The following is a 27,943-nucleotide window of genomic DNA, read 5'->3' on the forward strand; positions in this document are numbered from 1 at the left end:
ACACTGTCTGCAGGCCCCATCACCCTACTATGCAAGTAAGCAGGCTCCTCTCTTCCTTCTACAAAGTGAGGATAATATTCTCTTCTTCCCTAACTTTGGTTTACAAACAGTGACTTTCTTACCTGCCCACAATTTTCTCCAGGTGCTGCAGTGCCTCCTCTGTTCTCTCTGCTCTTTGCAGGACTTGTGAAACCCCAGCACGGGTTCGAGCGAGGTCCTCCTGTAGAGTCTGTGTAGGAAAAATAAAAGTTTTACCCATGTGAGGGAGGGATCAACTTCTCTGTGTCTGTTTCCCAGGCACACAAGAGATACATAGTTGCAACAGTAATTCAAGCATTTCTTGCCTACACACCAGATACAGCACAAGGAACAGAAATGAATATATCCCTCACAAACAAGCTCCACTCACACAGAGCTGGTACAGCACTGCCACCAACAGTTCACCTTTCCCTCATACAAAGAAAACAGGCAAAGCACAGGCAGCACCTAAATAAGCCGAGGGGCAAACAAAACATCACACGCAACACAATGAAAGGGAAAACAGTAAAACTTAAAAACTTGTTAAAACTAAGCAAAGTTTCAAAGAAAGGCAATTTAAAACTTTATATAAAAGGGGTACTGAATACCCAACAGTAGTGCATGCTTCCTCACACGTACAGCACCATAGAACATGGTGAGCAGCAATGTAAAGTTCCTTGAGACTCGCTGCAGGTACAGCACAGGCAGCAGTAGTACAAGCTTCCCTTGTGACTAGAGTGGGTACAGCATGAGTGGCAGCAGTAGTACAAGCTTCCCTTGTGACTAGAGTGGGTACAGCATGAGTGGCAGCAGTAGTGCAAGCTTCCCTTGTGACTAGAGTGGGTACAGCACGAGTGGCAGCAGTAGTGCAAGCTACCCTTGTGACTAGAGTGGGTACAGCATGAGTGGCAGCAGTAGTGCAAGCTTCCCTTGCAACTAGAGTGGGTACAGCATGAGTGGCAGCAGTAGTGCAAGCTTCCCTTGCAACTAGAGTGGGTACAGCATGAGTGGCAGCAGTAGTACAAGCTACCCTTGCGACTAGAGTGGGTACAGCATGAGTGGCAGCAGTAGTGCAAGCTTCCCTTGCAACTAGAGTGGGTACAGCACGAGTGGCAGCAGTAGTGCAAGCTACCCTTGCAACTAGAGTGGGTACAGCATGAGTGGCAGCAGTAGTACAAGCTACCCTTGCGACTAGAGTGGGTACAGCATGAGTGGCAGCAGTAGTGCATGCTTCCCTTGCAACTAGAGTGGGTACGGCATGAGTGGCAGCAGTAGTGAAAGCTTCCCTTGTGACTAGAGTGGGTACAGCATGAGTGGCAGCAGTAGTGCAAGCTTCCCTTGCAACTAGAGTGGGTACAGCATGAGTGGCAGCAGTAGTGCAAGCTTCCCTTGCAACTAGAGTGGGTACAGCATGAGTGGCAGCAGTAGTACAAGCTTCCCTTGCAACTAGAGTGGGTACAGCATGAGTGGCAGCAGTAGTGCAAGCTTCCCTTGCAACTAGAGTGGGTACAGCATGAGTGGCATCAGTAGTGCAAGCTTCCCTTGCAACTAGAGTGGGTACAGCATGAGTGGCAGCAGTAGTACAAGCTACCCTTGCGACTAGAGTGGGTACAGCATGAGTGGCAGCAGTAGTGAAAGCTTCCCTTGCAACTAGAGTGGGTACAGCACGAGTGGCAGCAGTAGTGCAAGCTTCCCTTGCAACTAGAGTGGGTACAGCATGAGTGGCAGCAGTAGTACAAGCTACCCTTGCGACTAGAGTGGGTACAGCATGAGTGGCAGCAGTAGTGCAAGCTTCCCTTGCAACTAGAGTGGGTACAGCACGAGTGGCAGCAGTAGTGCAAGCTACCCTTGCAACTAGAGTGGGTACAGCATGAGTGGCAGCAGTAGTACAAGCTACCCTTGCGACTAGAGTGGGTACAGCATGAGTGGCAGCAGTAGTGCATGCTTCCCTTGCAACTAGAGTGGGTACGGCATGAGTGGCAGCAGTAGTGAAAGCTTCCCTTGTGACTAGAGTGGGTACAGCATGAGTGGCAGCAGTAGTGCAAGCTTCCCTTGCAACTAGAGTGGGTACAGCATGAGTGGCAGCAGTAGTGCAAGCTTCCCTTGCAACTAGAGTGGGTACAGCATGAGTGGCAGCAGTAGTACAAGCTTCCCTTGCAACTAGAGTGGGTACAGCATGAGTGGCAGCAGTAGTGCAAGCTTCCCTTGCAACTAGAGTGGGTACAGCATGAGTGGCAGCAGTAGTGCAAGCTTCCCTTGTGACTAGAGTGGGTACAGCACGAGTGGCAGCAGTAGTGCAAGCTTCCCTTGCAACTAGAGTGGGTACAGCATGAGTGGCAGCAGTAGTACAAGCTACCCTTGCGACTAGAGTGGGTACAGCATGAGTGGCAGCAGTAGTGCAAGCTTCCCTTGCAACTAGAGTGGGTACAGCACGAGTGGCAGCAGTAGTGCAAGCTACCCTTGCGACTAGAGTGGGTACAGCATGAGTGGCAGCAGTAGTGCAAGCTACCCTTGTGACTAGAGTGGGTACAGCATGAGTGGCAGCAGTAGTGCAAGCTTCCCTTGCACTCGGAGTGTGTACAGCATGAGTGGCAGCAGTAGTACAAGCTTCCCTTGTGACTAGAGTGGGTACAGCATGAGTGGCAGCAGTAGTGCAAGCTTCCCTTGTGACTAGAGTGGGTACAGCACGAGTGGCAGCAGTAGTGCAAGCTACCCTTGTGACTAGAGTGGGTACAGCATGAGTGGCAGCAGTAGTGCAAGCTTCCCTTGCAACTAGAGTGGGTACAGCATGAGTGGCAGCAGTAGTGCAAGCTACTCTTGCAACTAGAGTGGGTACAGCATAAGTGGCAGCAGTAGTACAAGCTACCCTTGCGACTAGAGTGGGTACAGCATGAGTGGCAGCAGTAGTGCAAGCTTCCCTTGCAACTAGAGTGGGTACAGCATGAGTGGCAGCAGTAGTGCAAGCTTCCCTTGCGACTAGAGTGGGTACAGCATGAGTGGCAGCAGTAGTACAAGCTTCCCTTGCAACTAGAGTGGGTACAGCATGAGTGGCATCAGTAGTGCAAGCTTCCCTTGCAACTAGAGTGGGTACAGCATGAGTGGCAGCAGTAGTACAAGCTACCCTTGCGACTAGAGTGGGTACAGCATGAGTGGCAGCAGTAGTGAAAGCTTCCCTTGCAACTAGAGTGGGTACAGCACGAGTGGCAGCAGTAGTGCAAGCTTCCCTTGCAACTAGAGTGGGTACAGCATGAGTGGCAGCAGTAGTACAAGCTACCCTTGCGACTAGAGTGGGTACAGCATGAGTGGCAGCAGTAGTGCAAGCTTCCCTTGCAACTAGAGTGGGTACAGCACGAGTGGCAGCAGTAGTGCAAGCTACCCTTGCAACTAGAGTGGGTACAGCATGAGTGGCAGCAGTAGTACAAGCTACCCTTGCGACTAGAGTGGGTACAGCATGAGTGGCAGCAGTAGTGCATGCTTCCCTTGCAACTAGAGTGGGTACGGCATGAGTGGCAGCAGTAGTGAAAGCTTCCCTTGTGACTAGAGTGGGTACAGCATGAGTGGCAGCAGTAGTGCAAGCTTCCCTTGCAACTAGAGTGGGTACAGCATGAGTGGCAGCAGTAGTGCAAGCTTCCCTTGCAACTAGAGTGGGTACAGCATGAGTGGCAGCAGTAGTACAAGCTTCCCTTGCGACTAGAGTGGGTACAGCACGAGTGGCAGCAGTAGTGCAAGCTTCCCTTGCAACTAGAGTGGGTACAGCACGAGTGGCAGCAGTAGTGCAAGCTACCCTTGTGACTAGAGTGGGTACAGCATGAGTGGCAGCAGTAGTGCAAGCTTCCCTTGCAACTAGAGTGGGTACAGCACGAGTGGCAGCAGTAGTGCAAGCTACCCTTGCGACTAGAGTGGGTACAGCATGAGTGGCAGCAGTAGTGCAAGCTACCCTTGCGACTAGAGTGGGTACAGCACGAGTGGCAGCAGTAGTGCAAGCTTCCCTTGCACTCGGAGTGTGTACAGCACGAGTATCAGCAGTAGTGCATGCTTCCCTTGCAACTAGAGTGGGTACAGCACGAGTGGCAGCAGTAGTACAAGCTTCCCTTGCGACTAGAGTGGGTACAGCATGAGTGGCAGCAGTAGTGCAAGCTTCCCTTGCGACTAGAGTGGGTAGAGCATGAGTGGCAGCAGTAGTGCAAGCTTCCCTTGCAACTAGAGTGGGTACAGCACGAGTGGCAGCAGTAGTGCAAGCTTCCCTTGCAACTAGAGTGGGTACAGCATGAGTGGCAGCAGTAGTGCAAGCTTCCCTTGCGACTAGAGTGGGTACAGCATGAGTGGCAGCAGTAGTGCAAGCTACCCTTGTGACTAGAGTGGGTACAGCATGAGTGGCAGCAGTAGTGCAAGCTTCCCTTGCAACTAGAGTGGGTACAGCATGAGTGGCAGCAGTAGTGCAAGCTACTCTTGCAACTAGAGTGGGTACAGCATAAGTGGCAGCAGTAGTACAAGCTACCCTTGCGACTAGAGTGGGTACAGCATGAGTGGCAGCAGTAGTGCAAGCTTCCCTTGCAACTAGAGTGGGTACAGCACGAGTGGCAGCAGTAGTACAAGCTTCCCTTGCAACTAGAGTGGGTACAGCATGAGTGGCAGCAGTAGTGCAAGCTTCCCTTGCGACTAGAGTGGGTACAGCATGAGTGGCAGCAGTAGTACAAGCTTCCCTTGCAACTAGAGTGGGTACAGCATGAGTGGCATCAGTAGTGCAAGCTTCCCTTGCAACTAGAGTGGGTACAGCATGAGTGGCAGCAGTAGTACAAGCTACCCTTGCGACTAGAGTGGGTACAGCATGAGTGGCAGCAGTAGTGAAAGCTTCCCTTGCAACTAGAGTGGGTACAGCACGAGTGGCAGCAGTAGTGCAAGCTTCCCTTGCAACTAGAGTGGGTACAGCATGAGTGGCAGCAGTAGTACAAGCTACCCTTGCGACTAGAGTGGGTACAGCATGAGTGGCAGCAGTAGTGCAAGCTTCCCTTGCAACTAGAGTGGGTACAGCACGAGTGGCAGCAGTAGTGCAAGCTACCCTTGCAACTAGAGTGGGTACAGCATGAGTGGCAGCAGTAGTACAAGCTACCCTTGCGACTAGAGTGGGTACAGCATGAGTGGCAGCAGTAGTGCATGCTTCCCTTGCAACTAGAGTGGGTACGGCATGAGTGGCAGCAGTAGTGAAAGCTTCCCTTGTGACTAGAGTGGGTACAGCATGAGTGGCAGCAGTAGTGCAAGCTTCCCTTGCAACTAGAGTGGGTACAGCACGAGTGGCAGCAGTAGTGCAAGCTTCCCTTGCAACTAGAGTGGGTACAGCATGAGTGGCAGCAGTAGTGAAAGCTTCCCTTGCAACTAGAGTGGGTACAGCACGAGTGGCAGCAGTAGTGCAAGCTTCCCTTGCAACTAGAGTGGGTACAGCATGAGTGGCAGCAGTAGTACAAGCTACCCTTGCGACTAGAGTGGGTACAGCATGAGTGGCAGCAGTAGTGCAAGCTTCCCTTGCAACTAGAGTGGGTACAGCACGAGTGGCAGCAGTAGTGCAAGCTACCCTTGCAACTAGAGTGGGTACAGCATGAGTGGCAGCAGTAGTACAAGCTACCCTTGCGACTAGAGTGGGTACAGCATGAGTGGCAGCAGTAGTGCATGCTTCCCTTGCAACTAGAGTGGGTACGGCATGAGTGGCAGCAGTAGTGAAAGCTTCCCTTGTGACTAGAGTGGGTACAGCATGAGTGGCAGCAGTAGTGCAAGCTTCCCTTGCAACTAGAGTGGGTACAGCATGAGTGGCAGCAGTAGTGCAAGCTTCCCTTGCAACTAGAGTGGGTACAGCATGAGTGGCAGCAGTAGTACAAGCTTCCCTTGCAACTAGAGTGGGTACAGCATGAGTGGCAGCAGTAGTGCAAGCTTCCCTTGCAACTAGAGTGGGTACAGCATGAGTGGCAGCAGTAGTGCAAGCTTCCCTTGTGACTAGAGTGGGTACAGCACGAGTGGCAGCAGTAGTGCAAGCTTCCCTTGCAACTAGAGTGGGTACAGCATGAGTGGCAGCAGTAGTACAAGCTACCCTTGCGACTAGAGTGGGTACAGCATGAGTGGCAGCAGTAGTGCAAGCTTCCCTTGCAACTAGAGTGGGTACAGCACGAGTGGCAGCAGTAGTGCAAGCTACCCTTGCGACTAGAGTGGGTACAGCATGAGTGGCAGCAGTAGTGCAAGCTACCCTTGTGACTAGAGTGGGTACAGCATGAGTGGCAGCAGTAGTGCAAGCTTCCCTTGCACTCGGAGTGTGTACAGCATGAGTATCAGCAGTAGTGCATGCTTCCCTTGCAACTAGAGTGGGTACAGCACGAGTGGCAGCAGTAGTACAAGCTTCCCTTGCGACTAGAGTGGGTACAGCATGAGTGGCAGCAGTAGTGCAAGCTTCCCTTGCGACTAGAGTGGGTAGAGCATGAGTGGCAGCAGTAGTGCAAGCTTCCCTTGCAACTAGAGTGGGTACAGCACGAGTGGCAGCAGTAGTGCAAGCTTCCCTTGCAACTAGAGTGGGTACAGCATGAGTGGCAGCAGTAGTGCAAGCTTCCCTTGCGACTAGAGTGGGTACAGCATGAGTGGCAGCAGTAGTGCAAGCTACCCTTGTGACTAGAGTGGGTACAGCATGAGTGGCAGCAGTAGTGCAAGCTTCCCTTGCAACTAGAGTGGGTACAGCATGAGTGGCAGCAGTAGTACAAGCTTCCCTTGCAACTAGAGTGGGTACAGCATGAGTGGCAGCAGTAGTGCAAGCTTCCCTTGCGACTAGAGTGGGTACAGCATGAGTGGCAGCAGTAGTGCAAGCTTCCCTTGCGACTAGAGTGGGTACAGCATGAGTGGCAGCAGTAGTACAAGCTACCCTTGCGACTAGAGTGGGTACAGCATGAGTGGCAGCAGTAGTACAAGCTTCCCTTGCAACTAGAGTGGGTACAGCATGAGTGGCAGCAGTAGTGCAAGCTTCCCTTGCGACTAGAGTGGGTACAGCATGAGTGGCAGCAGTAGTGCAAGCTACCCTTGTGACTAGAGTGGGTACAGCATGAGTGGCAGCAGTAGTACAAGCTACCCTTGCGACTAGAGTGGGTACAGCATGAGTGGCAGCAGTAGTGCAAGCTTCCCTTGCGACTAGAGTGGGTACAGCATGAGTATCAGCAGTAGTGCAAGCTTCCCTTGCAACTAGAGTGGGTACAGCACGAGTGGCAGCAGTAGTGCAAGCTTCCCTTGCGACTAGAGTGGGTACAGCAGGAGTGGCAGCAGTAGTACAAGCTTCCCTTGCAACTAGAGTGGGTACAGCACGAGTGGCAGCAGTAGTGCAAGCTTCCCTTGCAACTAGAGAGGGTACAGCATGAGTGGCAGCAGTAGTACAAGCTACCCTTGCGACTAGAGTGGGTACAGCATGAGTGGCAGCAGTAGTGCAAGCTTCCCTTGCAACTAGAGTGGGTACAGCACGAGTGGCAGCAGTAGTGCAAGCTTCCCTTGCAACTAGAGTGGGTACAGCATGAGTGGCAGCAGTAGTGCAAGCTTCCCTTGCAACTAGAGTGGGTACAGCATGAGTGGCAGCAGTAGTGCAAGCTTCCCTTGCGACTAGAGTGGGTACAGCATGAGTGGCAGCAGTAGTGCAAGCTTCCCTTGCAACTAGAGTGGGTACAGCACAAGTGGCAGCAGTAGTACAAGCTTCCCTTGCAACTAGAGTGGGTACAGCACAGGCAGCAGTAGTGCAAGCTTCCCTTGCGACTAGAGTGGGTAGAGCATGAGTGGCAGCAGTAGTGCAAGCTTCCCTTGCACTCGGAGTGTGTACAGCATGAGTATCAGCAGTAGTGCAAGCTACCCTTGTGACTAGAGTGGGTACAGCATGAGTGGCAGCAGTAGTACAAGCTACCCTTGCGACTAGAGTGGGTACAGCATGAGTATCAGCAGTAGTGCAAGCTTCCCTTGCAACTAGAGTGGGTACAGCACGAGTGGCAGCAGTAGTGCAAGCTTTCCTTGCACTCGGAGTGTGTACAGCATGAGTATCAGCAGTAGTGCATGCTTCCCTTGCAACTAGAGTGGGTACGGCATGAGTGGCAGCAGTAGTACAAGCTACCCTTGCAACTAGAGTGGGTACAGCACGAGTGGCAGCAGTAGTGAAAGCTACCCTTGCGACTAGAGTGGGTACAGCATGAGTGGCAGCAGTAGTACAAGCTACCCTTACAACTAGAGTGGGTACAGCACGAGTGGCAGCAGTAGTACAAGCTACCCTTGCAACTAGAGTGGGTACAGCACGAGTGGCAGCAGTAGTACAAGCTACCCTTGCAACTAGAGTGGGTACAGCATGAGTGGCAGCAGTAGTGCAAGCTTCCCTTGCAACTAGAGTGGGTACAGCACGAGTGGCAGAAGTAGTGCAAGCTACCCTTGTGACTAGAGTGGGTACAGCATGAGTGGCAGCAGTAGTGCAAGCTTCCCTTGCAACTAGAGTGGGTACAGCATGAGTGGCAGCAGTAGTACAAGCTACCCTTGCGACTAGAGTGGGTACAGCATGAGTGGCAGCAGTAGTGCAAGCTTCCCTTGCAACTAGAGTGGGTACAGCATGAGTGGCAGCAGTAGTACAAGCTACCCTTGCGACTAGAGTGGGTACAGCATGAGTATCAGCAGTAGTGCAAGCTTCCCTTGCAACTAGAGTGGGTACAGCATGAGTGGCAGCAGTAGTGAAAGCTTCCCTTGTGACTAGAGTGGGTACAGCATGAGTGGCAGCAGTAGTGCAAGCTTCCCTTGCAACTAGAGTGGGTACAGCATGAGTGGCAGCAGTAGTGCAAGCTTCCCTTGCAACTAGAGTGGGTACAGCATGAGTGGCAGCAGTAGTGCAAGCTTCCCTTGCGACTAGAGTGGGTACAGCATGAGTGGCAGCAGTAGTGCAAGCTACCCTTGTGACTAGAGTGGGTACAGCATGAGTGGCAGCAGTAGTGCAAGCTTCCCTTGCGACTAGAGTGGGTACAGCATGAGTGGCAGCAGTAGTGCAAGCTACCCTTGTGACTCGAGTGGGTACAGCATGAGTGGCAGCAGTAGTACAAGCTTCCCTTGCAACTAGAGTGGGTACAGCATGAGTGGCAGCAGTAGTGCAAGCTTCCCTTGCGACTAGAGTGGGTACAGCATGAGTGGCAGCAGTAGTGCAAGCTTCCCTTGCGACTAGAGTGGGTACAGCATGAGTGGCAGCAGTAGTACAAGCTACCCTTGCGACTAGAGTGGGTACAGCATGAGTGGCAGCAGTAGTACAAGCTTCCCTTGCAACTAGAGTGGGTACAGCATGAGTGGCAGCAGTAGTGCAAGCTTCCCTTGCGACTAGAGTGGGTACAGCATGAGTGGCAGCAGTAGTGCAAGCTACCCTTGTGACTAGAGTGGGTACAGCATGAGTGGCAGCAGTAGTACAAGCTACCCTTGCGACTAGAGTGGGTACAGCATGAGTATCAGCAGTAGTGCAAGCTTCCCTTGCAACTAGAGTGGGTACAGCATGAGTGGCAGCAGTAGTACAAGCTTCCCTTGCAACTAGAGTGGGTACAGCACGAGTGGCAGCAGTAGTGCAAGCTTCCCTTGCAACTAGAGTGGGTACAGCATGAGTGGCAGCAGTAGTACAAGCTACCCTTGCGACTAGAGTGGGTACAGCATGAGTGGCAGCAGTAGTACAAGCTTCCCTTGCAACTAGAGTGGGTACAGCACGAGTGGCAGCAGTAGTGCAAGCTTCCCTTGCAACTAGAGTGGGTACAGCATGAGTGGCAGCAGTAGTGCAAGCTTCCCTTGCAACTAGAGTGGGTACAGCATGAGTGGCAGCAGTAGTGCAAGCTTCCCTTGCGACTAGAGTGGGTACAGCATGAGTGGCAGCAGTAGTGCAAGCTTCCCTTGCAACTAGAGTGGGTACAGCATGAGTGGCAGCAGTAGTGCAAGCTTCCCTTGCGACTAGAGTGGGTACAGCACGAGTGGCAGCAGTAGTGCAAGCTTCCCTTGCAACTAGAGTGTGTACAGCACGAGTGGCAGCAGTAGTGCAAGCTTCCCTTGCAACTAGAGTGGGTACAGCATGAGTGGCAGCAGTAGTGCAAGCTTCCCTTGCAACTAGAGTGGGTACAGCACGAGTGGCAGCAGTAGTACAAGCTTCCCTTGCAACTAGAGTGGGTACAGCACAGGCAGCAGTAGTGCAAGCTTCCCTTGCGACTAGAGTGGGTAGAGCATGAGTGGCAGCAGTAGTGCAAGCTTCCCTTGCACTCGGAGTGTGTACAGCATGAGTATCAGCAGTAGTGCAAGCTACCCTTGTGACTAGAGTGGGTACAGCATGAGTATCAGCAGTAGTGCAAGCTTCCCTTGCAACTAGAGTGGGTACACCACGAGTGGCAGCAGTAGTGCAAGCTTCCCTTGCACTCGGAGTGTGTACAGCATGAGTATCAGCAGTAGTGCATGCTTCCCTTGCAACTAGAGTGGGTACGGCATGAGTGGCAGCAGTAGTACAAGCTACCCTTGCAACTAGAGTGGGTACAGCACGAGTGGCAGCAGTAGTGAAAGCTACCCTTGCGACTAGAGTGGGTACAGCATGAGTGGCAGCAGTAGTACAAGCTACCCTTGCAACTAGAGTGGGTACAGCACGAGTGGCAGCAGTAGTACAAGCTACCCTTGCAACTAGAGTGGGTACAGCATGAGTGGCAGCAGTAGTGCAAGCTTCCCTTGCACTCGGAGTGTGTACAGCATGAGTGGCAGCAGTAGTGCAAGCTTCCCTTGCACTCGGAGTGTGTACAGCATGAGTATCAGCAGTAGTGCATGCTTCCCTTGCAACTAGAGTGGGTACGGCATGAGTGGCAGCAGTAGTACAAGCTTCCCTTGCAACTAGAGTGGGTACAGCATGAGTGGCAGCAGTAGTGCAAGCTTCCCTTGCAACTAGAGTGGGTACAGCATGAGTGGCAGCAGTAGTGCAAGCTTCCCTTGTGACTAGAGTGGGTACAGCACGAGTGGCAGCAGTAGTGCAAGCTTCCCTTGCAACTAGAGTGGGTACAGCATGAGTGGCAGCAGTAGTGCAAGCTTCCCTTGCAACTAGAGTGGGTACAGCATGAGTGGCAGCAGTAGTGCAAGCTTCCCTTGCGACTAGAGTGGGTACAGCATGAGTGGCAGCAGTAGTGCAAGCTTCCCTTGCAACTAGAGTGGGTACAGCACGAGTGGCAGCAGTAGTGCAAGCTTCCCTTGCGACTAGAGTGGGTACAGCACGAGTGGCAGCAGTAGTGCAAGCTTCCCTTGCAACTAGAGTGTGTACAGCACGAGTGGCAGCAGTAGTGCAAGCTTCCCTTGCAACTAGAGTGGGTACAGCATGAGTGGCAGCAGTAGTGCAAGCTTCCCTTGCAACTAGAGTGGGTACAGCACGAGTGGCAGCAGTAGTACAAGCTTCCCTTGCAACTAGAGTGGGTACAGCACAGGCAGCAGTAGTGCAAGCTTCCCTTGCGACTAGAGTGGGTAGAGCATGAGTGGCAGCAGTAGTGCAAGCTTCCCTTGCACTCGGAGTGTGTACAGCATGAGTATCAGCAGTAGTGCAAGCTACCCTTGTGACTAGAGTGGGTACAGCATGAGTGGCAGCAGTAGTACAAGCTACCCTTGCGACTAGAGTGGGTACAGCATGAGTATCAGCAGTAGTGCAAGCTTCCCTTGCAACTAGAGTGGGTACAGCACGAGTGGCAGCAGTAGTGCAAGCTTCCCTTGCACTCGGAGTGTGTACAGCATGAGTATCAGCAGTAGTGCATGCTTCCCTTGCAACTAGAGTGGGTACGGCATGAGTGGCAGCAGTAGTACAAGCTACCCTTGCAACTAGAGTGGGTACAGCACGAGTGGCAGCAGTAGTGAAAGCTACCCTTGCGACTAGAGTGGGTACAGCATGAGTGGCAGCAGTAGTACAAGCTACCCTTGCAACTAGAGTGGGTACAGCACGAGTGGCAGCAGTAGTACAAGCTACCCTTGCAACTAGAGTGGGTAGAGCATGAGTGGCAGCAGTAGTGCAAGCTTCCCTTGCACTCGGAGTGTGTACAGCATGAGTATCAGCAGTAGTGCAAGCTACCCTTGTGACTAGAGTGGGTACAGCATGAGTGGCAGCAGTAGTACAAGCTACCCTTGCGACTAGAGTGGGTACAGCATGAGTATCAGCAGTAGTGCAAGCTTCCCTTGCAACTAGAGTGGGTACAGCACGAGTGGCAGCAGTAGTGCAAGCTTCCCTTGCACTCGGAGTGTGTACAGCATGAGTATCAGCAGTAGTGCATGCTTCCCTTGCAACTAGAGTGGGTACGGCATGAGTGGCAGCAGTAGTACAAGCTACCCTTGCAACTAGAGTGGGTACAGCACGAGTGGCAGCAGTAGTGCAAGCTTCCCTTGGAACTAGAGTGGGTACGGCATGAGTATCAGCAGTAGTGCAAGCTTCCCTTGCAACTAGAGTGGGTACAGCACGAGTGGCAGCAGTAGTGCAAGCTTCCCTTGCAACTAGAGTGGGTACAGCATGAGTGGCAGCAGTAGTGCATGCTTCCCTTGCAACTAGAGTGGGTACGGCATGAGTGGCAGCAGTAGTACAAGCTACCCTTGCAACTAGAGTGGGTACAGCACGAGTGGCAGCAGTAGTGAAAGCTACCCTTGCGACTAGAGTGGGTACAGCATGAGTGGCAGCAGTAGTGCAAGCTTCCCTTACACTCGGAGTGTGTACAGCATAAGTGGCAGCAGTAGTGCAAGCTTCCCTTGCAACTAGAGTGGGTACAGCATGAGTGGCAGCAGTAGTGCAAGCTTCCCTTGCCACTAGAGTGGGTACAGCACGAGTGGCAGCAGTAGTGCAAGCTTCCCTTGCGACTAGAGTGGGTACAGCACGAGTGGCAGCAGTAGTGCAAGCTTCCCTTGCACTCTGAGTGTGTACAGCATGAGTGGCAGCAGTGCAAGAGCTTACCTTGTTGCTGACCTTCTCCATCTCTAGCTGGGCCGTCTTATCCTGTAGGCTGTGGAGGAGCACAGCTTGTTTCTGATTACTCTCTTGCAGCTCCTCTTCCAGCTCTGAGATCTGATGTACAAGAAAAGAGAGTGAGGAGATCACAGCTGTCTCGTGAGATAGCTTCATCCAGTTCAAACCGCAACAGGTTCTGTAGTGCTGTGCCCGTCCCCAAGCTATCCCGTTTAGGATGCGACATGTTCTCTCTCTGCCAGATCCAAAGGCTTCCAACATTGTGGTGACAGGCTGAGACCACCCATCCCTAGAAGTGGAGGCTATACATGTCCAGACTACAAGGCATCCATTTCTAAAGATGCCTAGCCAAATCCAAACCCAGGAGGTGAAAGGATTTGTATCTTCGTGGTACTCAAGGTAACATCTACTATTAGAATTGACGGGCTCCTTGTCCCCGCTCCCATTCTTGAACTGTCCTGTCTCAGAGGTGACAAGGCTTTAGTTGTGCTATTCCAAATACAACAAATGTCCAAGAGTGACAGGCCCTGTATCCTAGTACCGATTCCCGGAGGCCTCAGGTCCTAGAGCTTACAAGCTCTGTAATTCTTATGCCATCTTGTGCTAGAGGTGACAAACTTTGTGGACCCGGATTATCTCTTTGAAACAGTCCATTCTCACAGCATGCTACCCACCTCCATACTCCCCAGAGTACAGCCTTCCTTCACTACCACCCAGGCAAACCCCTTGGCACCTTGCTACGGATGTGCTGCGCGTCGTTCTCCTGGTTAAGCTCCTGTGACTTCAGTTGCACCATCAAAGCAAAGACTTTCTTCCTCCAGCAGGTCAGGAGGGCTGCAGCCGCTGGGGAGTCCATATCTAGAGCGTCGGATCGGACCTGGAAACGGAGGGGAAAGAGAGCAGTCAGTGGAAAATGGTTGCCATTGAATCATGACCACTTTTGTTGTGAGCAGAATATGGACTGCAACCTGGTCTGTGTGAAGAATTCACTAACATCTAAACCATCCTTTTCTACACAAAAAAATGCATGTATGCGAGAACATCATTTACCAAAATCTTGCAGCTTTATATCACTGTAAATTACCACCCAGGTCATTGCCAGCTAGAAAATTGTAAATTTGATTGAAAAACACATAACTGACCCCGACGGATAACCGACCCTGCCAAGAAAAACTGAAAATGAGGGATTTTGGCAGCTTCAGGATTCGGACAAATCTGAAGAGTAGACCGGCAAAGATGAGAAGACTTTTCTACATTTAGGTGCTAGACAGGACAACCACGGACTGCCAGCTGTCTTGTGCCAGACTTGGAGCACTGAGCTCCAGGCAGACACAGACGGCAAGGGGAAATCACTGGGGGAGATTTGGAGAGTCCTAAAAAGTAGACCGACAGAAGGGAGGATCAGTCCCTTTAAGGGCTTGAAAAAACAAATTACTTACTTTAGTAACTCTCTGTCTGGTGGATCTAATCATTGGTTCCTCACCTTTAGAATATCCGCAGGTGGCAGGCTTGATCCAGAAGATTTTCCAGCATAGCCCCAGCACAGTTATGCAGCTCTGCGTCGACCTTTTCCACCCTAGAAGTAATGGCTGGAGTTGCATAGAAGTGCCGCCCAAACCCGCCAACCTCAGTTTCTTTATTAACACTTCCCATGCCCTTGGATGGGTGCACAAAGACAAACCTGCACTAATGCGCAGACCTCGGACGTCAGACCTTTTGTAGATGGAAGGGCAGCACATTCCACAGACCGGGGAGGTGGGAGGGCGGCAAGGAATCTGTGGTTAGAGTATCCACCAGATGGATCCTTACCGATACTACTCGCCACAGATTCCTCACTTTTAGAATAGATACCAAAGCAGTTCCTCCCCCGGTGGTGGATCTATGGAATAGATCAGACCAAAGGGTCATGCAGGACTGAACGACCAAAACACATTTTTATAGGACCTGCCTGTCAAGGCATCAGGCAGTAATGCTTTGTAAATATGTGCACTGCCCAAGGTGGGCCCTGACAAATATTCAACACAAGCACTCTGTGAGCCAGCGCAGTGGTAGCAGTCTTTGCTCCGGTGGAACGCACCCTAAATCATTCAGGAGGTTGCTTCTTGGCCAGTGTGTAGCAGATCCTAAAACAGAGGGTTATCCGCCGGGGACTAAGCCTTTTTCTGCACTGCCTTGCTTTTCTTTGCCCCAGAGAACTCCACAAAGAGCGGTTGGTCTTCCCCTGTGGTCTTCGGTATGATCGATGTAAAAGCTGAGCACACTCTGGGGTTCAAACGAGGGGGTGAGGTGGTGCAAAGGACATTGGAAGTGTGATGGACTGTCTGACGTAAAAGTGAGTCACAACCTGTGGTAGGAATGCTGGCCTGGCATTCAGCACCAGTTTGTCCGGAAAGAAGGTGGTGTATTACAACTAGGCTAAGACGTTTGGAGCTCATTCACGCTATGAGCTGAAGTTATCGCAAGAGAAACATCTTCGAGGTCTGGAGACGTGGAGAACAGCTATGTAACGGCTGAAAGGGGGTCCCATAAGTAAAGTAAGGACCAAATTAAAGTCCAACTGTGACATCACAAAGAGTTTAGGTAGAAACATGTGGAATAATCCTTTTAGAAATCGCATCACAACAGGTTATTTAAACAAGGATAGCTGGCTTGGTAAATGCAAAAAAGCTAATAAGGACAACAAATAACCTTTAATAGTGCCCACTTGCAAGTCCTTGATGGGGCAAATACAAAATAAACAAGAATACATCAGACAGTTTGGCCTGCAACGGGTGCCACACCAAACCATAAAAATACTCAAGCATAAGCAGACTTTGAAGGGCATCTCGCGGCAAAGAGGACATCCGCTACTTCTAAAGGGAGACTGAATGCTATCAACTCCAGCCATTCCAGATCTTCTTCAGAATTTTAGGCAGAAGCGGTAGCAACAAGAAGGCATGCAGGTGTCCTGTGCACCACTCTAGGTGGAAGGCATCTCCTTAAGAGCACTTTCTTGGGAATTCCAGTGAGCAAAAGTGTTGACATTAGGCATTCTCAGCAGCAGTCAGGAGTTTGAGTCATGGTTCTCCCCATTGCTGGAAGATGTCCGGTGCCACCTCAGATATGCATTGTAAGCTGAGTTTGTCCGCCCTGATGTTTAAACAGCCCTCACTGTGGTGAACGGGCCTGATGATACAGAACGCAGCAGCCAGGCTCATCCTCAACCCCCCCCCAAATGGACGCACATCATTCCCCACCTCAGGAACCTAGACTTCAGAATCCATTGCAGAGCCGGCATATGCCACCTAGCATGGTTAACGAGCAGGATAAAGAAGGCCAAAAGTCCAAGCAACCTCAGAGCCACCCTCTCTGAGGCCAGGAAAAAGCTACAACATCAGGTTCATTGCCCTAATGCACTAGTTTCACTAATCCGGAGGAAAGCCCAATAAAGAACCATATGCAAGATGACTTTGATGGAAGGAAGCCTCTCAAAAGGAATCAGGTGTGACTTTTACGCGTGGATAGTGAACCCCAATAATAGCAAGAGGTTTGCCGTTGTCTGGAGGTGGTCCACGACTCACTGTGGCAAGCCCACCTTCAATGGCCAGTCCTCGAGGTAGGGGACGACCGGTACACCTGACTTTCAAAGGTATGCAACGACCGCAGCCATGACGTTTGTGAACACCCAAAGGGCACTGGTGAGGCTGAAATTAGCACAGAAAACAGAAAATACCTGTGGCCCACCTTGAACCACAAGCAGCACTTGTGGATATGCAGGAAGGGCAACATGGAAATAGGCATTCTGTAGGTCCACCCAGTCTCCTGGATACTGGGCAGATAGAACATGGGCCAGTGTAAGCATGTGTCCTTCCACCGGAAGAAATTGAGAAGTCAAACATCTACAATACAATGAAGGACCCTTTTTGGGCACTAGGAAACAGCGGAAGTAGCATCCAGTACCAATTTGTGGGGTCGGGACTCTCTCTATGGTTCCTTTTGCCGAAAGAGCCTTAATTTCCTGCAGCAAGATGGACAATTGCTCCCCTGAAAGCTGCTCTGATGTGGCTGGAAGATACAGTGGGTTGGGAAGAAATTGCAATGCCTCATTCAAATATCAACCGCTTTGAAGGACCCACTTGTCAGATACTGACACCTGCCCCAATGAAGAAAATGACTGATTTCACCTTCCACAGAGCTGTCATGTTTGGCTATGGGCAAACTAAAGTGGCTTGGAGACTGCAGTCAGACAGACAGGGGACTGGGAGGTTCACTGTCCCCTTGGGCCTGAATGCTGTCTGCTGGACCCCCTACACCATTTCAGAAAAAACTGGGGTGCCTTCTGTTTGGGTCAAAGGACTTGGTGTTGCCTATTTGTGAAGTTCCTGGCGATGCCTTGAAAGCAGCAAAGCTGTTGGAGATATTCCATTGCGTGCGGAGAGACATAGGGAGCGTGCTGTGGCTCTCCTTTCTTTAAAAAGCTCCTGGGCAGAATTGGCCTTTTTGCCAAAGAGGTGAGACCCGTGAAAAGGCATATCCGGGAGTGATGCTAGGATGTCACCTGAGAATTCGGTAGAACTCACCCATGCGTGGCACTGGAGTACCATGCTAGTTCTGCCTAAACAGTCAGTCATGTCTAAGCCTCACCTTAAGATGTATTTGGCTGCATTCTAGCCATCCTCATTAGTTTGAGTCATGTTGGCACAGAATTCCTCCAAGTCTGCTGGTAAGATCTCTGCAACCATGTTCCATAGTGCAATGGAGTGCCTACCCGCAAGTAGCTGGCTCGGTCTGATTGAAGGGTGACTAAGCGAGGAATACACTTGTTTCAATTCTCTTCAACTCTCTATACAGGGAAATCATAGGGAATAAGTTTGGGTTAATCCTGCTAGTGGAAGCAGAGAGATCTGGCTCCCAGGATGTTGCAGCAAAAACACAAGGTCACTTGGAGCAGGTCTGTGGAGTTGTGCTACCTTTCTATTTATCATGTGGTTAGTGGCACCTAGGGTAAGCGCCAGCTCTCTGAGCACAACCTCAATGAAACAAACGTGTTTCTTTATCAAATGCTTCAAATGTCGCAATAAAGTTAAACCAGCATTATAACCATTTTCTTCATGTTTTATTCACATGAATCTCTCATCAAAATCCATGTAGTTTCATTTCATATGCAAATCCAATTCATTGCAAATATAATGGCATCATATCCCAATGCATTTCGGACACATGGTCCTTCATCAGGGGAATCCTGAAAAAACAGTAATGATACAATCTAAGTATGATCCACCGAGCGAAAATTAAATAAACAAGTACAATGTCTTATTCAAGGGTGTGTCGAGTGGATTGTGGCGGACAATGAACATAACGTAAAGGTCAAAAGTAACCGAGAGCGTGATGGCCCAAAGGGCAAAGGATATGTGGTGAAATAAAAATAAACACAATCAGCAAGTCAACTCCGGTGTCTAAACAAAAGGATACACCAAGTGCCATGAGAAAAGGAATCACTAATAGTAGAAAGATAGTCGTATATAACCATGTTACATGCATAACATCACCTCGTGTGATCGCTATGTTAAAGCCAAATCATACGCGCTGCGCAGAGCAAGCAACTTACGGGATGAATAGAGCAAGATCACGCGTCCTGCCAGTGCGCCCTTCACCATAGAGTGTGAGATTTTCGTTCCGTGTATACGGAAGTACATGTGGCGATGTAGTGTATGTAGAAAGAGGACTGCATGGATAGCAGCCATATTGTAGTGGTGAAAGAATGAATTAAATAGAAAACAAGTGAAAGGTAAATCGTGCAACGTGTGTGTGTGTCAGAAAAGTAATCACAATGTCATGAGTCAGTAAAGATCACGGTGAATTGAATAAAACATAACAGTAACAATTAAATAAAGCATAACAATAGAAAATTAATGATGAGGCAAAAAACAGTACATTTCAAAGTCGCTTCTCTACAGATAGCATTGGAATTCCATCCGGTCATTAAGACCAGATGGCTTCATGGATTGAAGGTATTTAATCCAATGATTTTCACGCTGCAACAAAAAGTTATTATTGTCTCTGTCGTCTCGCTTAATAACCACTTCTACAGCAGCGATCCTAAGCTGACTGATATTGTGTCTGCTGTCTTTGAAGTGTAGTGCCAAGTTGGATTTAATGTTAGCAGTTCTTATATTACTCTTATGCTCGTTGATTCGCAATTTTAGTTTGCGTGTAGTCTTCCCAGTGTATATCAATCCACACGGGCATTTGATAATGTACACGACATTTTCAGTGTCACATGCAGCATTCAGTTTCAATTTCACATCTGTGCCCTCATTGGGTGTTTGATTACAGGACCTTTGATCATGTTGTTGCAATTCTGACAGTTGAGACAAGGTTGATTCCCCTTGTATATGATTGAAGACGTTTGGGTTAATCTTGCTAGTGGAAGCAGAGAGATCTGGCTCCCAGGATGTTGCAGCAAAAACACAAGGTCACTTGGAGCAGGTCTGTGGAGTTGTGCTACCTTTCTATTTATACCTGGGCAGGAACTTGGTTTAGTACAGGTGCCCATCAGAGTGCCAGTCAGGCCTTCGTTAAATGGCAGCAGGGGCTTGGACGAGGTCTAACCAGGCTGCAAAACTTCAGTTTTCACCTGAACAGACAGGAACTTGAAATTCAGGATTTCAACTGCTGAGGTCATCAGACTTATGACCGCAGCAAATGAGGTGGTCTCTTTCATTGAAGGACCAGGGGAGAACCCAGTCCTATGTCTGGAGAAGCGTCCAAGCCACTGGCCTCTTACAGGTCCAAACAGAAATTGTTGTCATATTGTGGGAGAAATTCATCCCCATCATTGCTAAAGGATGGTTGAGTTTGTTCTGAACCCGATCCATGAAGTTGGAGTTGGCTCCAAGGCAAAGGTGCTGTTTTCACTGAATCAGAGTGAACTGGGGTTAGTTGCTTCACAACTATTCCAGGATGCTAGTTCTGTCGAGGTGGAAATAGATTTGTTTCAGAGACTGACAGGACAATAGAATTGGTTTCATCCTCTGCGTCAGTGGCGGGCCGGCTTCAACGTGGCAGGAATAATATGGATCTTGGTGCCGGTCATAGAGTTAGCTCTAGAGTTAGAGTGAACCTGAAAAGGATTTAAAGGGAACAGAAGGCACCAAAGATGATCCACCAGCACCAGCTGAGCTGGAGGCCTCTGTGGACCTATGGGGCCCAACACACAGCAGAGGGAGCCAGCAGGGTGCCAAAGATCCACAACATGGCTGGAAATTCAGGGTGCATCAGATAAGCTGTAGCTCCTGGGCAGGGCGAGGGGGCGAGATGGAGTGGTACCTTAACGCCCTTGCAACTCCTCAGAGGTAGAGTGGCGAGACTGAGAGGAGTCTTGTTTGACCTTCTTACAATTCTTCTTGGACTTTAACTTACCCAAAGACTTGGGCTGTGAATAAGATCGGTTGTTGATGTTGGTCCACACTCAACGTTGGACGGGACTTGCGTGACTTCCTACGGTGCGAGGTAATGTACAGCTTCACTTTGCGATTCCAGATCGCCTTTGGATGCATACGATGATACTTCTTGCACTACTTGGAGTCACAGTCCAAACATAAGAGACACACCTGCGTGCGACAGTCCCTACAAAGGTTTACTATATATAACTCCACATTTATTTATCTCCACATATATTTATATTTATCTTGCTGGAGATATATATATATTTTTTCAAGGTACACAGATGTGAAGTTAAAAATAGTGAATCTATACTTACCTATTTGTACTTAGCCATATTTTGGTCCTCGATATTTTTACCACAATATTCTGTCCGCTCAACATTTTTGTTACGTTATTCTGTCAGTGATCCCGTTGGAGCCAGTTTGGAAAGTCAGACATTAGTGGTGTATATAAGATAGTGACTTCTTATATTATTGACCTCTCAGAGTTCCTCTTAAGAGAATTTTCTGACACCGAGGAGGAAAGGCCAGGAACCCACCTGCACACTTTTTGTCTGGTGGAGGAGTGTGCTGGGATAAAAATAAATCTGATGTAAACTTAAAATCCAAGCTCAAATTGAGCCCGGACTCTAGTACAGATTTAAGCTCAAGTGCAATAGAAAACATACATGACCCACCTGACTTCTTTGGATTGCAGTGAACACGTGAATGGTGTTGAGTGATGGTAGTCATTTTATCATAGGGAACCAGGAGTTTCAACTCTTTTTCTAGTAAGATAGTAACATATCTTTAAGGACCAGGAGTCAACTGGTGTTGAATTTAACCCTTCTCATGCCCAATGTTTACAGGACAACTCTCGCTGACAGATTACATTTGCATTTCCCCCTACACCACACTGAAGGTTAGAGAGGTTGAGGCAAGCCATATAGAAGGGTTTTATTGGTCCTGACAAAAGCCCTATAATGCTTTTACAAAACATAAGCATGTTGACCTGTTTAAGTGATAAGGTAGGTGTCCTTACATCATTAAAACGAAGTACAGCTCCTATTCGCAATACAATTGTAACTTATAATGACCCTTCTCATATTACCGAAAAACAATACAAACGAAGAGCTCGATGAACCTGCCAAGCACCAATTGTTGATGGAGAGAAAGCACAACATATGATGAAGCATGCCACCTTATGTCGTTGAGGTTATGCATCCTTTTTCTCAATAACTTCGATTTTTATCATTTTTGGGCGGGAATATCCACGTCATGGAGTCCTCCTGCCTTGACTGCCTAAATGCAAGTGAAACTGGTATCCAGACTTTATCTAGCATGTGTACAGAAACCTAGGCCTGTTCCTGACCACGTGACGTCCAGGACTGGTCGTGACTTGAAATGGTGCTCCAAGCAGGCCCTCAAAGTAGGCCATGGAGTTCTCTACTAGTCCTGGGTGTATCACATAAAGTAGTTTCTATGGTGTACAGTGGTTTATAGTGTGATCAGATATTTTTCCTTGCATCAGCGATAGCGTGGTTTACTGACCACTCTCATGTAAAGTTCCACTGTAAGGTGAAATCCAGAACCTAGTGCCGGCATTCTTTGTGTATGTGCAGGGCATATACAGTGAGTGTGTGACATAGTGGTATCATCACTGCCTCTGTGTTCTGAGGCCAGAGGGATCCATTTTGGATGTCCATGGTTGTAGCATGGTCAAAAAAAGAGGGAGAGGACAGCTCCCCCAGATAGTGGAAGGGGGCTACCTGCGGTCCTGTAGCTAGAGGCTAGAAAACCAGCCATTGAACTGAGGATAGATGAAGAACCATGAGGGTGGAAACGCCACCCCATCAGCCTGGATGGCAGCTATCAACAAGTAACCTTGGGGAGCAACTGCACCCAGTGCCAAGTAGACTGAGACACACTGGCAAATCTGCTGCACCCACTTGACATTTTGTTATAAAACTCACTAAGGACATAAAGCTGAGCTGAACACTTAACTTGTGGAAGCTTTTGAGTGATCTGCATCTGAGTCTAGTTGTTGCCTATGACGTAGGCGTAATAATAGCAGGATGTTTACCATAGTAGACGGAAAGACTGGGTAATGAAGGGGAAGTGTGGCACCTCATCATAAAATTGTAGCTTATGACAACCCTGCAAGATGTATTAATTTGATTGTGTAATATTTAGTTCTGCTACGAGATCAAAATGCTTTCTTGTTCAGAAAAGTAAGCACCGGGCTGGACATTACGTTAATATGTGTATTGTTTGAATGTTGAACTCAGAGCTCTTGCCCCTCACATTACGTCTCTGAGAAGCCTTTGTTTGCTCGCCCAGCCTACTCTGACAATCAAGTGCAGAAATGGTTTTAGTTGGCTCAGTTTGCAGAGCCATCGAACGACACACTCAGGACACCAGTTGCAAACAACCAGTTGTGGACAATCTGTCCAGACCCTAGACAAGATCGGACATTCATTCAAAAAAAGTCCCATTTAGTAAGGTGAAGCCTTCAATTAGGTCAGTCACACATCCCTTGCAGGTAATATTTAGTAGTCTCAGGGAGGTTGTGCTAAGACTGCTCTATAATATCCAAAGACCATGAGGGAATGGATCATTTGTTCCTGTGGGACCAGGGTCATGAGTTATTGATTTCTCTCATAAAAAAACATCATTCACGCACGCAGGTGGTGCCTGGCACCATAACCAGCGCAAGCACAAGTCAGGACTCCAGAGGCCGCATCAGGTCTGGAGTGTCTCGCCAGTCCTTCGAGGAGGCCCGCATTAGGGACTGTTCAGATACTAATGACCTGATAATACAGTAAAACAAGCAGTAAGTCAACGACCCACTTATCATAGTTGCCCAACAAGCAACTACTCACTTTTTTGTAGCTCCTGGAGAAAGCCCCCAGACCCGGTTGGGCATAAATGGGGCTGAAACATGTCAACCTACACACCAGTGCGTGAGATTAGTAATGTGATCTACAAATGCACACATTTTATTTTTAATTAATCCACATGTCCATACAATTAAAGATTTTTTGAGTAATGTAGGGATTTTTAACAACACTTCACTTGAGCACTTCACCTTTTTTATCTCTGGGCACTACCGTATTACCAATTGGTCAACTTCCAGGTGGAGTTCAGCATACCCAATACAACACCCAATGATGATGTGGTCACGTCATAAATAGGCGGAGAATCAAGATATACCGCCCTAACACCTGCGTGCGTGAATGAGGGTTTTTTTATGAGAGTAACCAATAACTCATGACCCTGGTCACACAGGTACAAGTGATCCATTCCCTCATGATCTTTGTATACGACATGTCAGCGGAATGGATCATTGCTTCTCCCTCCCTTCCCCATTTTTGATTTCATATGCTCTATAATATCCTCTATCTCCCTCCTGAATATATGTATTTTAACAGCCAAAGTAGGGTTAAAAGGTGGCTTTGCCACAGGATTTGGAAAAAACATTAACCCACTGAGAAATCATATGAGCTTGAGTTGCTGGCCAAGTAACTGCAGGTAAAAAAGCCCTTTCTTTATCCGGCATCTTTGAGCTTCCAATACTCTTACAATACCTCATGTGGATGACATGCTTGCTGCAAAGATGCATATTTAACGGTTTTATATTATGCAGAGCACCAAAACGTATGATGGTGCATTACATAAAACAACAAAAAAGCACAGTCTACAATGAACACCCTACAACAAAAATAGTAATACCATAGCAGAAAGGCAAGCGTCCACTTTACAGCAGCTGTATTGGGAGGAAGGCGCGCCTCAGGATAGGTAGGAACAAATAGTAGATTATCTTAGTCTGACAAATAACCCGAGAGATTCGTTTTCAGGTGTTTGTGGAAGGACACAAAGGTGATTTTACTCTTGCCAGGGTGCGCTTACTCTTACTGGGGTGAGTTTACTCTTACTGGGGTGTGGGTGCGTTTACTTTTACCAGGGTGCGTTTGCGTTTACTCTTAGCCTGAGCGTTTACTCTTAGCCGGGGGCGTTTACTCTTAACCGGGGGCGTTTTCTTTTAAGGCTGGTGCTAGTGAGCTCCACAAAAGTGAAGCAGCACCTGAGAAGGACTGATGCTGAATAGTTTTGATGACGGATGGCTTGAGTAGGTTAATTTTGACTTCTTGACACTCTTTTACCACGGACTGTTTGAGTATGGAAGTAAGGTAGAGCAGGGAGTTGAGGTGGATAACTTTGTTAACAAAACATACCAATTTAAAAAAATTTCTGGCTTCAATAAGAAGTCAGGTTAACTCAGGCAGGATAGATGTAATGTGGTCACATTTTAGGCATATGACTCAGGTCTTGCTGTATATCATAACATAGCTGAGAGGGTGGATTGATTCTTGTAGAGTACTGGGTGTAACTTGCAGGCCACATGTTCTAACCCCAGTAACATAGCTCCATTGCTATTGTGCCTATTGAAATATGTCCATGTAACTTGAGAGCATTAATTTGAATATCTGTAAGGCTAACTCAGTTTTCATTTCTCAAGGTAGATAGTTACAACCCAACACTGGTATTTAAACACCCATTGCATACTGCCAAGACTCAATTCAGAGTTTACTGGGTGCTATTTAAAGGCCATCATGTATAAAATTACATAGCTATTACTCTGCGCACCACAAATAATTCTTGTTGAAAGGACTAATAAAATACTTGCCTTCCCAGAAAACAGGTTGCAGCATATTTGGCACATATTTCTCCGCTGTCTCACTGTTCCATAGACTGTTCTTGTTTTGCCCACTGAGAGGCTTTGAGAAAGTAAAGCACTTTCATAGCTCTCTTCGTGCCGCAGCAAACCCATGAAGCAGGGACCATGTGCCTTTCCTTTTCCAGACTTATTTATTTATTTATACAGCGCCTGAATCGCCCCTGAATGGGTATCTCTGCGCTAATGGGCAGGTGTGACAGTGCTGGTGCTATGTAAGGCTTCTAGAACAAAAATGTTTTCAGGGATTTCCTGAAATGAAGGTGGTCCGAGCACTGCCTTAGTGGAATCGGGCGCGAGTTCCAGTTCCATGGGGCAAGATAGGAAAAGGCTTTCCCCCCAGCCTAAGGGATTTGGAGCTAGATCGGAGAACTCTAAGAGGGTTATACTGGCAGAGTTTCTCAACAAGATATGTTGGACCATTATCATACACTGCCTTATGAATGATGCAGCAAACCTTCAATTTTTTTCGTTTATGCACCGGAAGCCAATGGAACTGCTGCAGCAGCGGACTTTACATCTCCTGATGCTCCACAGGACCTGGATGAAATGTGGGAAGTATCAAAACAACCAGCTGAGCTCTCTCCAATTTCTCACATCAACATGTGCCTTCAACTACTGAAAATATAACTGGAAAATAGATATTAATGATCTGCAAATGTCCCTGATATCTGGGAAGTCACCGGTCCTCAAAGACCCTTGCTGTACACAATTGGTTAGGCTGTGTCACAAGTTATAAAACGATTCACAAAAGGATTTCAAGTGCGAATGCCAAAAACATCTTCCCCAGTAGAAGCAAGGGAGGCAAATCAGTCGTCTACGATTCCAAGAGTAGTGGGAATAGTCTGTTACAGTGGGGATGGGAAAAAAGCAACTTTGGAAATTACTCTTCAGCGGTCTTATCACAAGTGGGACTAGAATTGAGCAGCTTGGCAGTCTGGATGTCACTTTGATGATTAGAAGAACAGAAAAGAATACAATATTTGTCCAGATTGGAAATATTTGCTAGACCAATATAACCAGTTAGGTTTACTTTATGTTTAATACCACTCTAGAGAAATGTTAAAGACAAATTGGCTGACTCAACACACCTCAGCCCAATTGAGTTATCCTGTCACCGGGAACTAAACAAGAAACTTGCAGCCTAACGGCAACAGAATAAATAAATTTGGCCTTTGGTCGGGGTTTATTGTATTTAACTGTGCAATCCTTCAAAGAGGTGAGGGTGTACTAGGCCAAACGCCCAGGGAATGTTGGGTTCGGCAGCTGTAATCTTTGTGGGATTTGAACAGCTCTCGAAGATACTGCCCACAATGTTGCAAACAGAACCCTATTAGTGCAATTGTACCTTCTTGCCAAGCTCCAGCTCTTGGATGGACAGGATATCAGTCAATGCGGATAGACGGACATTTAAAAGCTCGGTCGTGGTCCTTAGGACAGCGCGCTCATTTTCCAGGTGCTGGAAGAAGACATCAGGAGGAAAAAGTGGCAAGTATTACTCCAAACATCATGGCAACACAAAACGCACAAACTATCTGTGAATCTTTAAGCAGCATTTACACTTCGAACTGAAACTCCCACCCAGAGGATAGCAGAGGCCAGCAGCTTTCTTCAAAAGGAGACCAACGCAACATATTTCTTGGTTATTATACACTAAACATTACTCTCACTCCGCACCCCTTGCACCCCCACACTGAAGGCCTGCTGAGTTTAAACACTGTAACCAACGCCCTCCCAACCCAAACTGTATGTCAAGAAATGTGCCTGCTCTCCCATCAGCAGGCCAATAGACTGCTCTTCCTCACTGAAAGCCAAAAACAAATTAACACTCAATCAGGACCACACAATAGTCTATTAATATATCAATGCCGTAGTTTCTGCATTTATCGCTGTAATCAGCCCGCCACAATGGCATTCTGAGATCAAACACCATGATCAACATCCTGGCCAACAGGAGCACCGAATCATCTTAAGCGTTCAAAACCCTCCGCCCAATAGGAGGCCCTGAGCTTAGTCTTATGCCTTCAAAATGAATATACACCCTTATAATGCATGCGAATACATTGCATGCCATTACAACCCGGTCGTTATAACGACCACGTTGTTAGAACGCATACCATTACATCACAAGTCATTACTACGACTTGCTGTAGGGGGCACACTAGACTTACAATTAGTATTATTTCTTATTCCTACTCCAGTTTGTGTAACAGCAGGGAAGGTGTTTGATTCTAAATTCAACACCAGTGCACCCTCTACAGCAGGTCGTAGTAATAACTTGCAATGGTATGCGTGGTAACAACGCGCTCATTATAACAACAGCGTTGTAATGGTAACGCATTGTGGAGACAGCGTTGTAAACGCTGTGTCCCCTTCAAAACATGCACCAGCACCACACAAGTTCCTTTATTAAGCAAGCACAGACACCTTCTAGGTTTAAACTCCATACCCAACTTTCTGCAACACCCTAATAGGGCACTAACATGAATGCACTCTGCGCTCAAAGACAATCTCCAACACCACACCGAATGAGGACAATGCAACTGCTCTAGAATTCATCAGCCACAAACACTCCACCGTTCTGCAGATCACTGCATTGTTTTTGGTGTTCAAACACCTGTACTATACAACATATTCCAAAACCTTATCACTACCATCCCTGTAGACAGATGTTTTATTTGACTGCAGTCATTAAACAAACCCTCCCTTCAAGCCAGAACTTCTCACATCCATCACCTGGTTTCGGGAAACATCTTTTACAGCGCAACTTTTACCACGCAGTTCTATTACAACGCAGGTTTTACAACAAAAACCATTACA

At 48.3% G+C, this 27,943-nt stretch overlaps 1 protein-coding gene across 1 annotated transcript in view; it reads right to left on the reverse strand.

Annotated features, from left to right (window-relative positions):
* Positions 1 to 27,943, reverse strand: part of CCHCR1 (coiled-coil alpha-helical rod protein 1) — a 121,936-nt gene that overhangs the window by 64,016 nt on the left and 29,977 nt on the right. Inside the window, exons 7-10 of the mRNA XM_086920830.1 lie at positions 26,472 to 26,582; positions 13,719 to 13,862; positions 12,974 to 13,084; positions 123 to 229 (exon numbers count right to left, since the gene is read on the reverse strand). Of these exons, the coding sequence (XP_086776956.1) occupies positions 123 to 229; positions 12,974 to 13,084; positions 13,719 to 13,862; positions 26,472 to 26,582 (473 nt within the window). The remainder of the gene's footprint in view (positions 1 to 122; positions 230 to 12,973; positions 13,085 to 13,718; positions 13,863 to 26,471; positions 26,583 to 27,943) is intronic.

This window comes from Lissotriton vulgaris, chromosome 5 (assembly GCF_964263255.1).
Source record: "Lissotriton vulgaris chromosome 5, aLisVul1.2, whole genome shotgun sequence".
Classification (NCBI taxonomy): Eukaryota; Metazoa; Chordata; class Amphibia; order Caudata; family Salamandridae; genus Lissotriton; species Lissotriton vulgaris.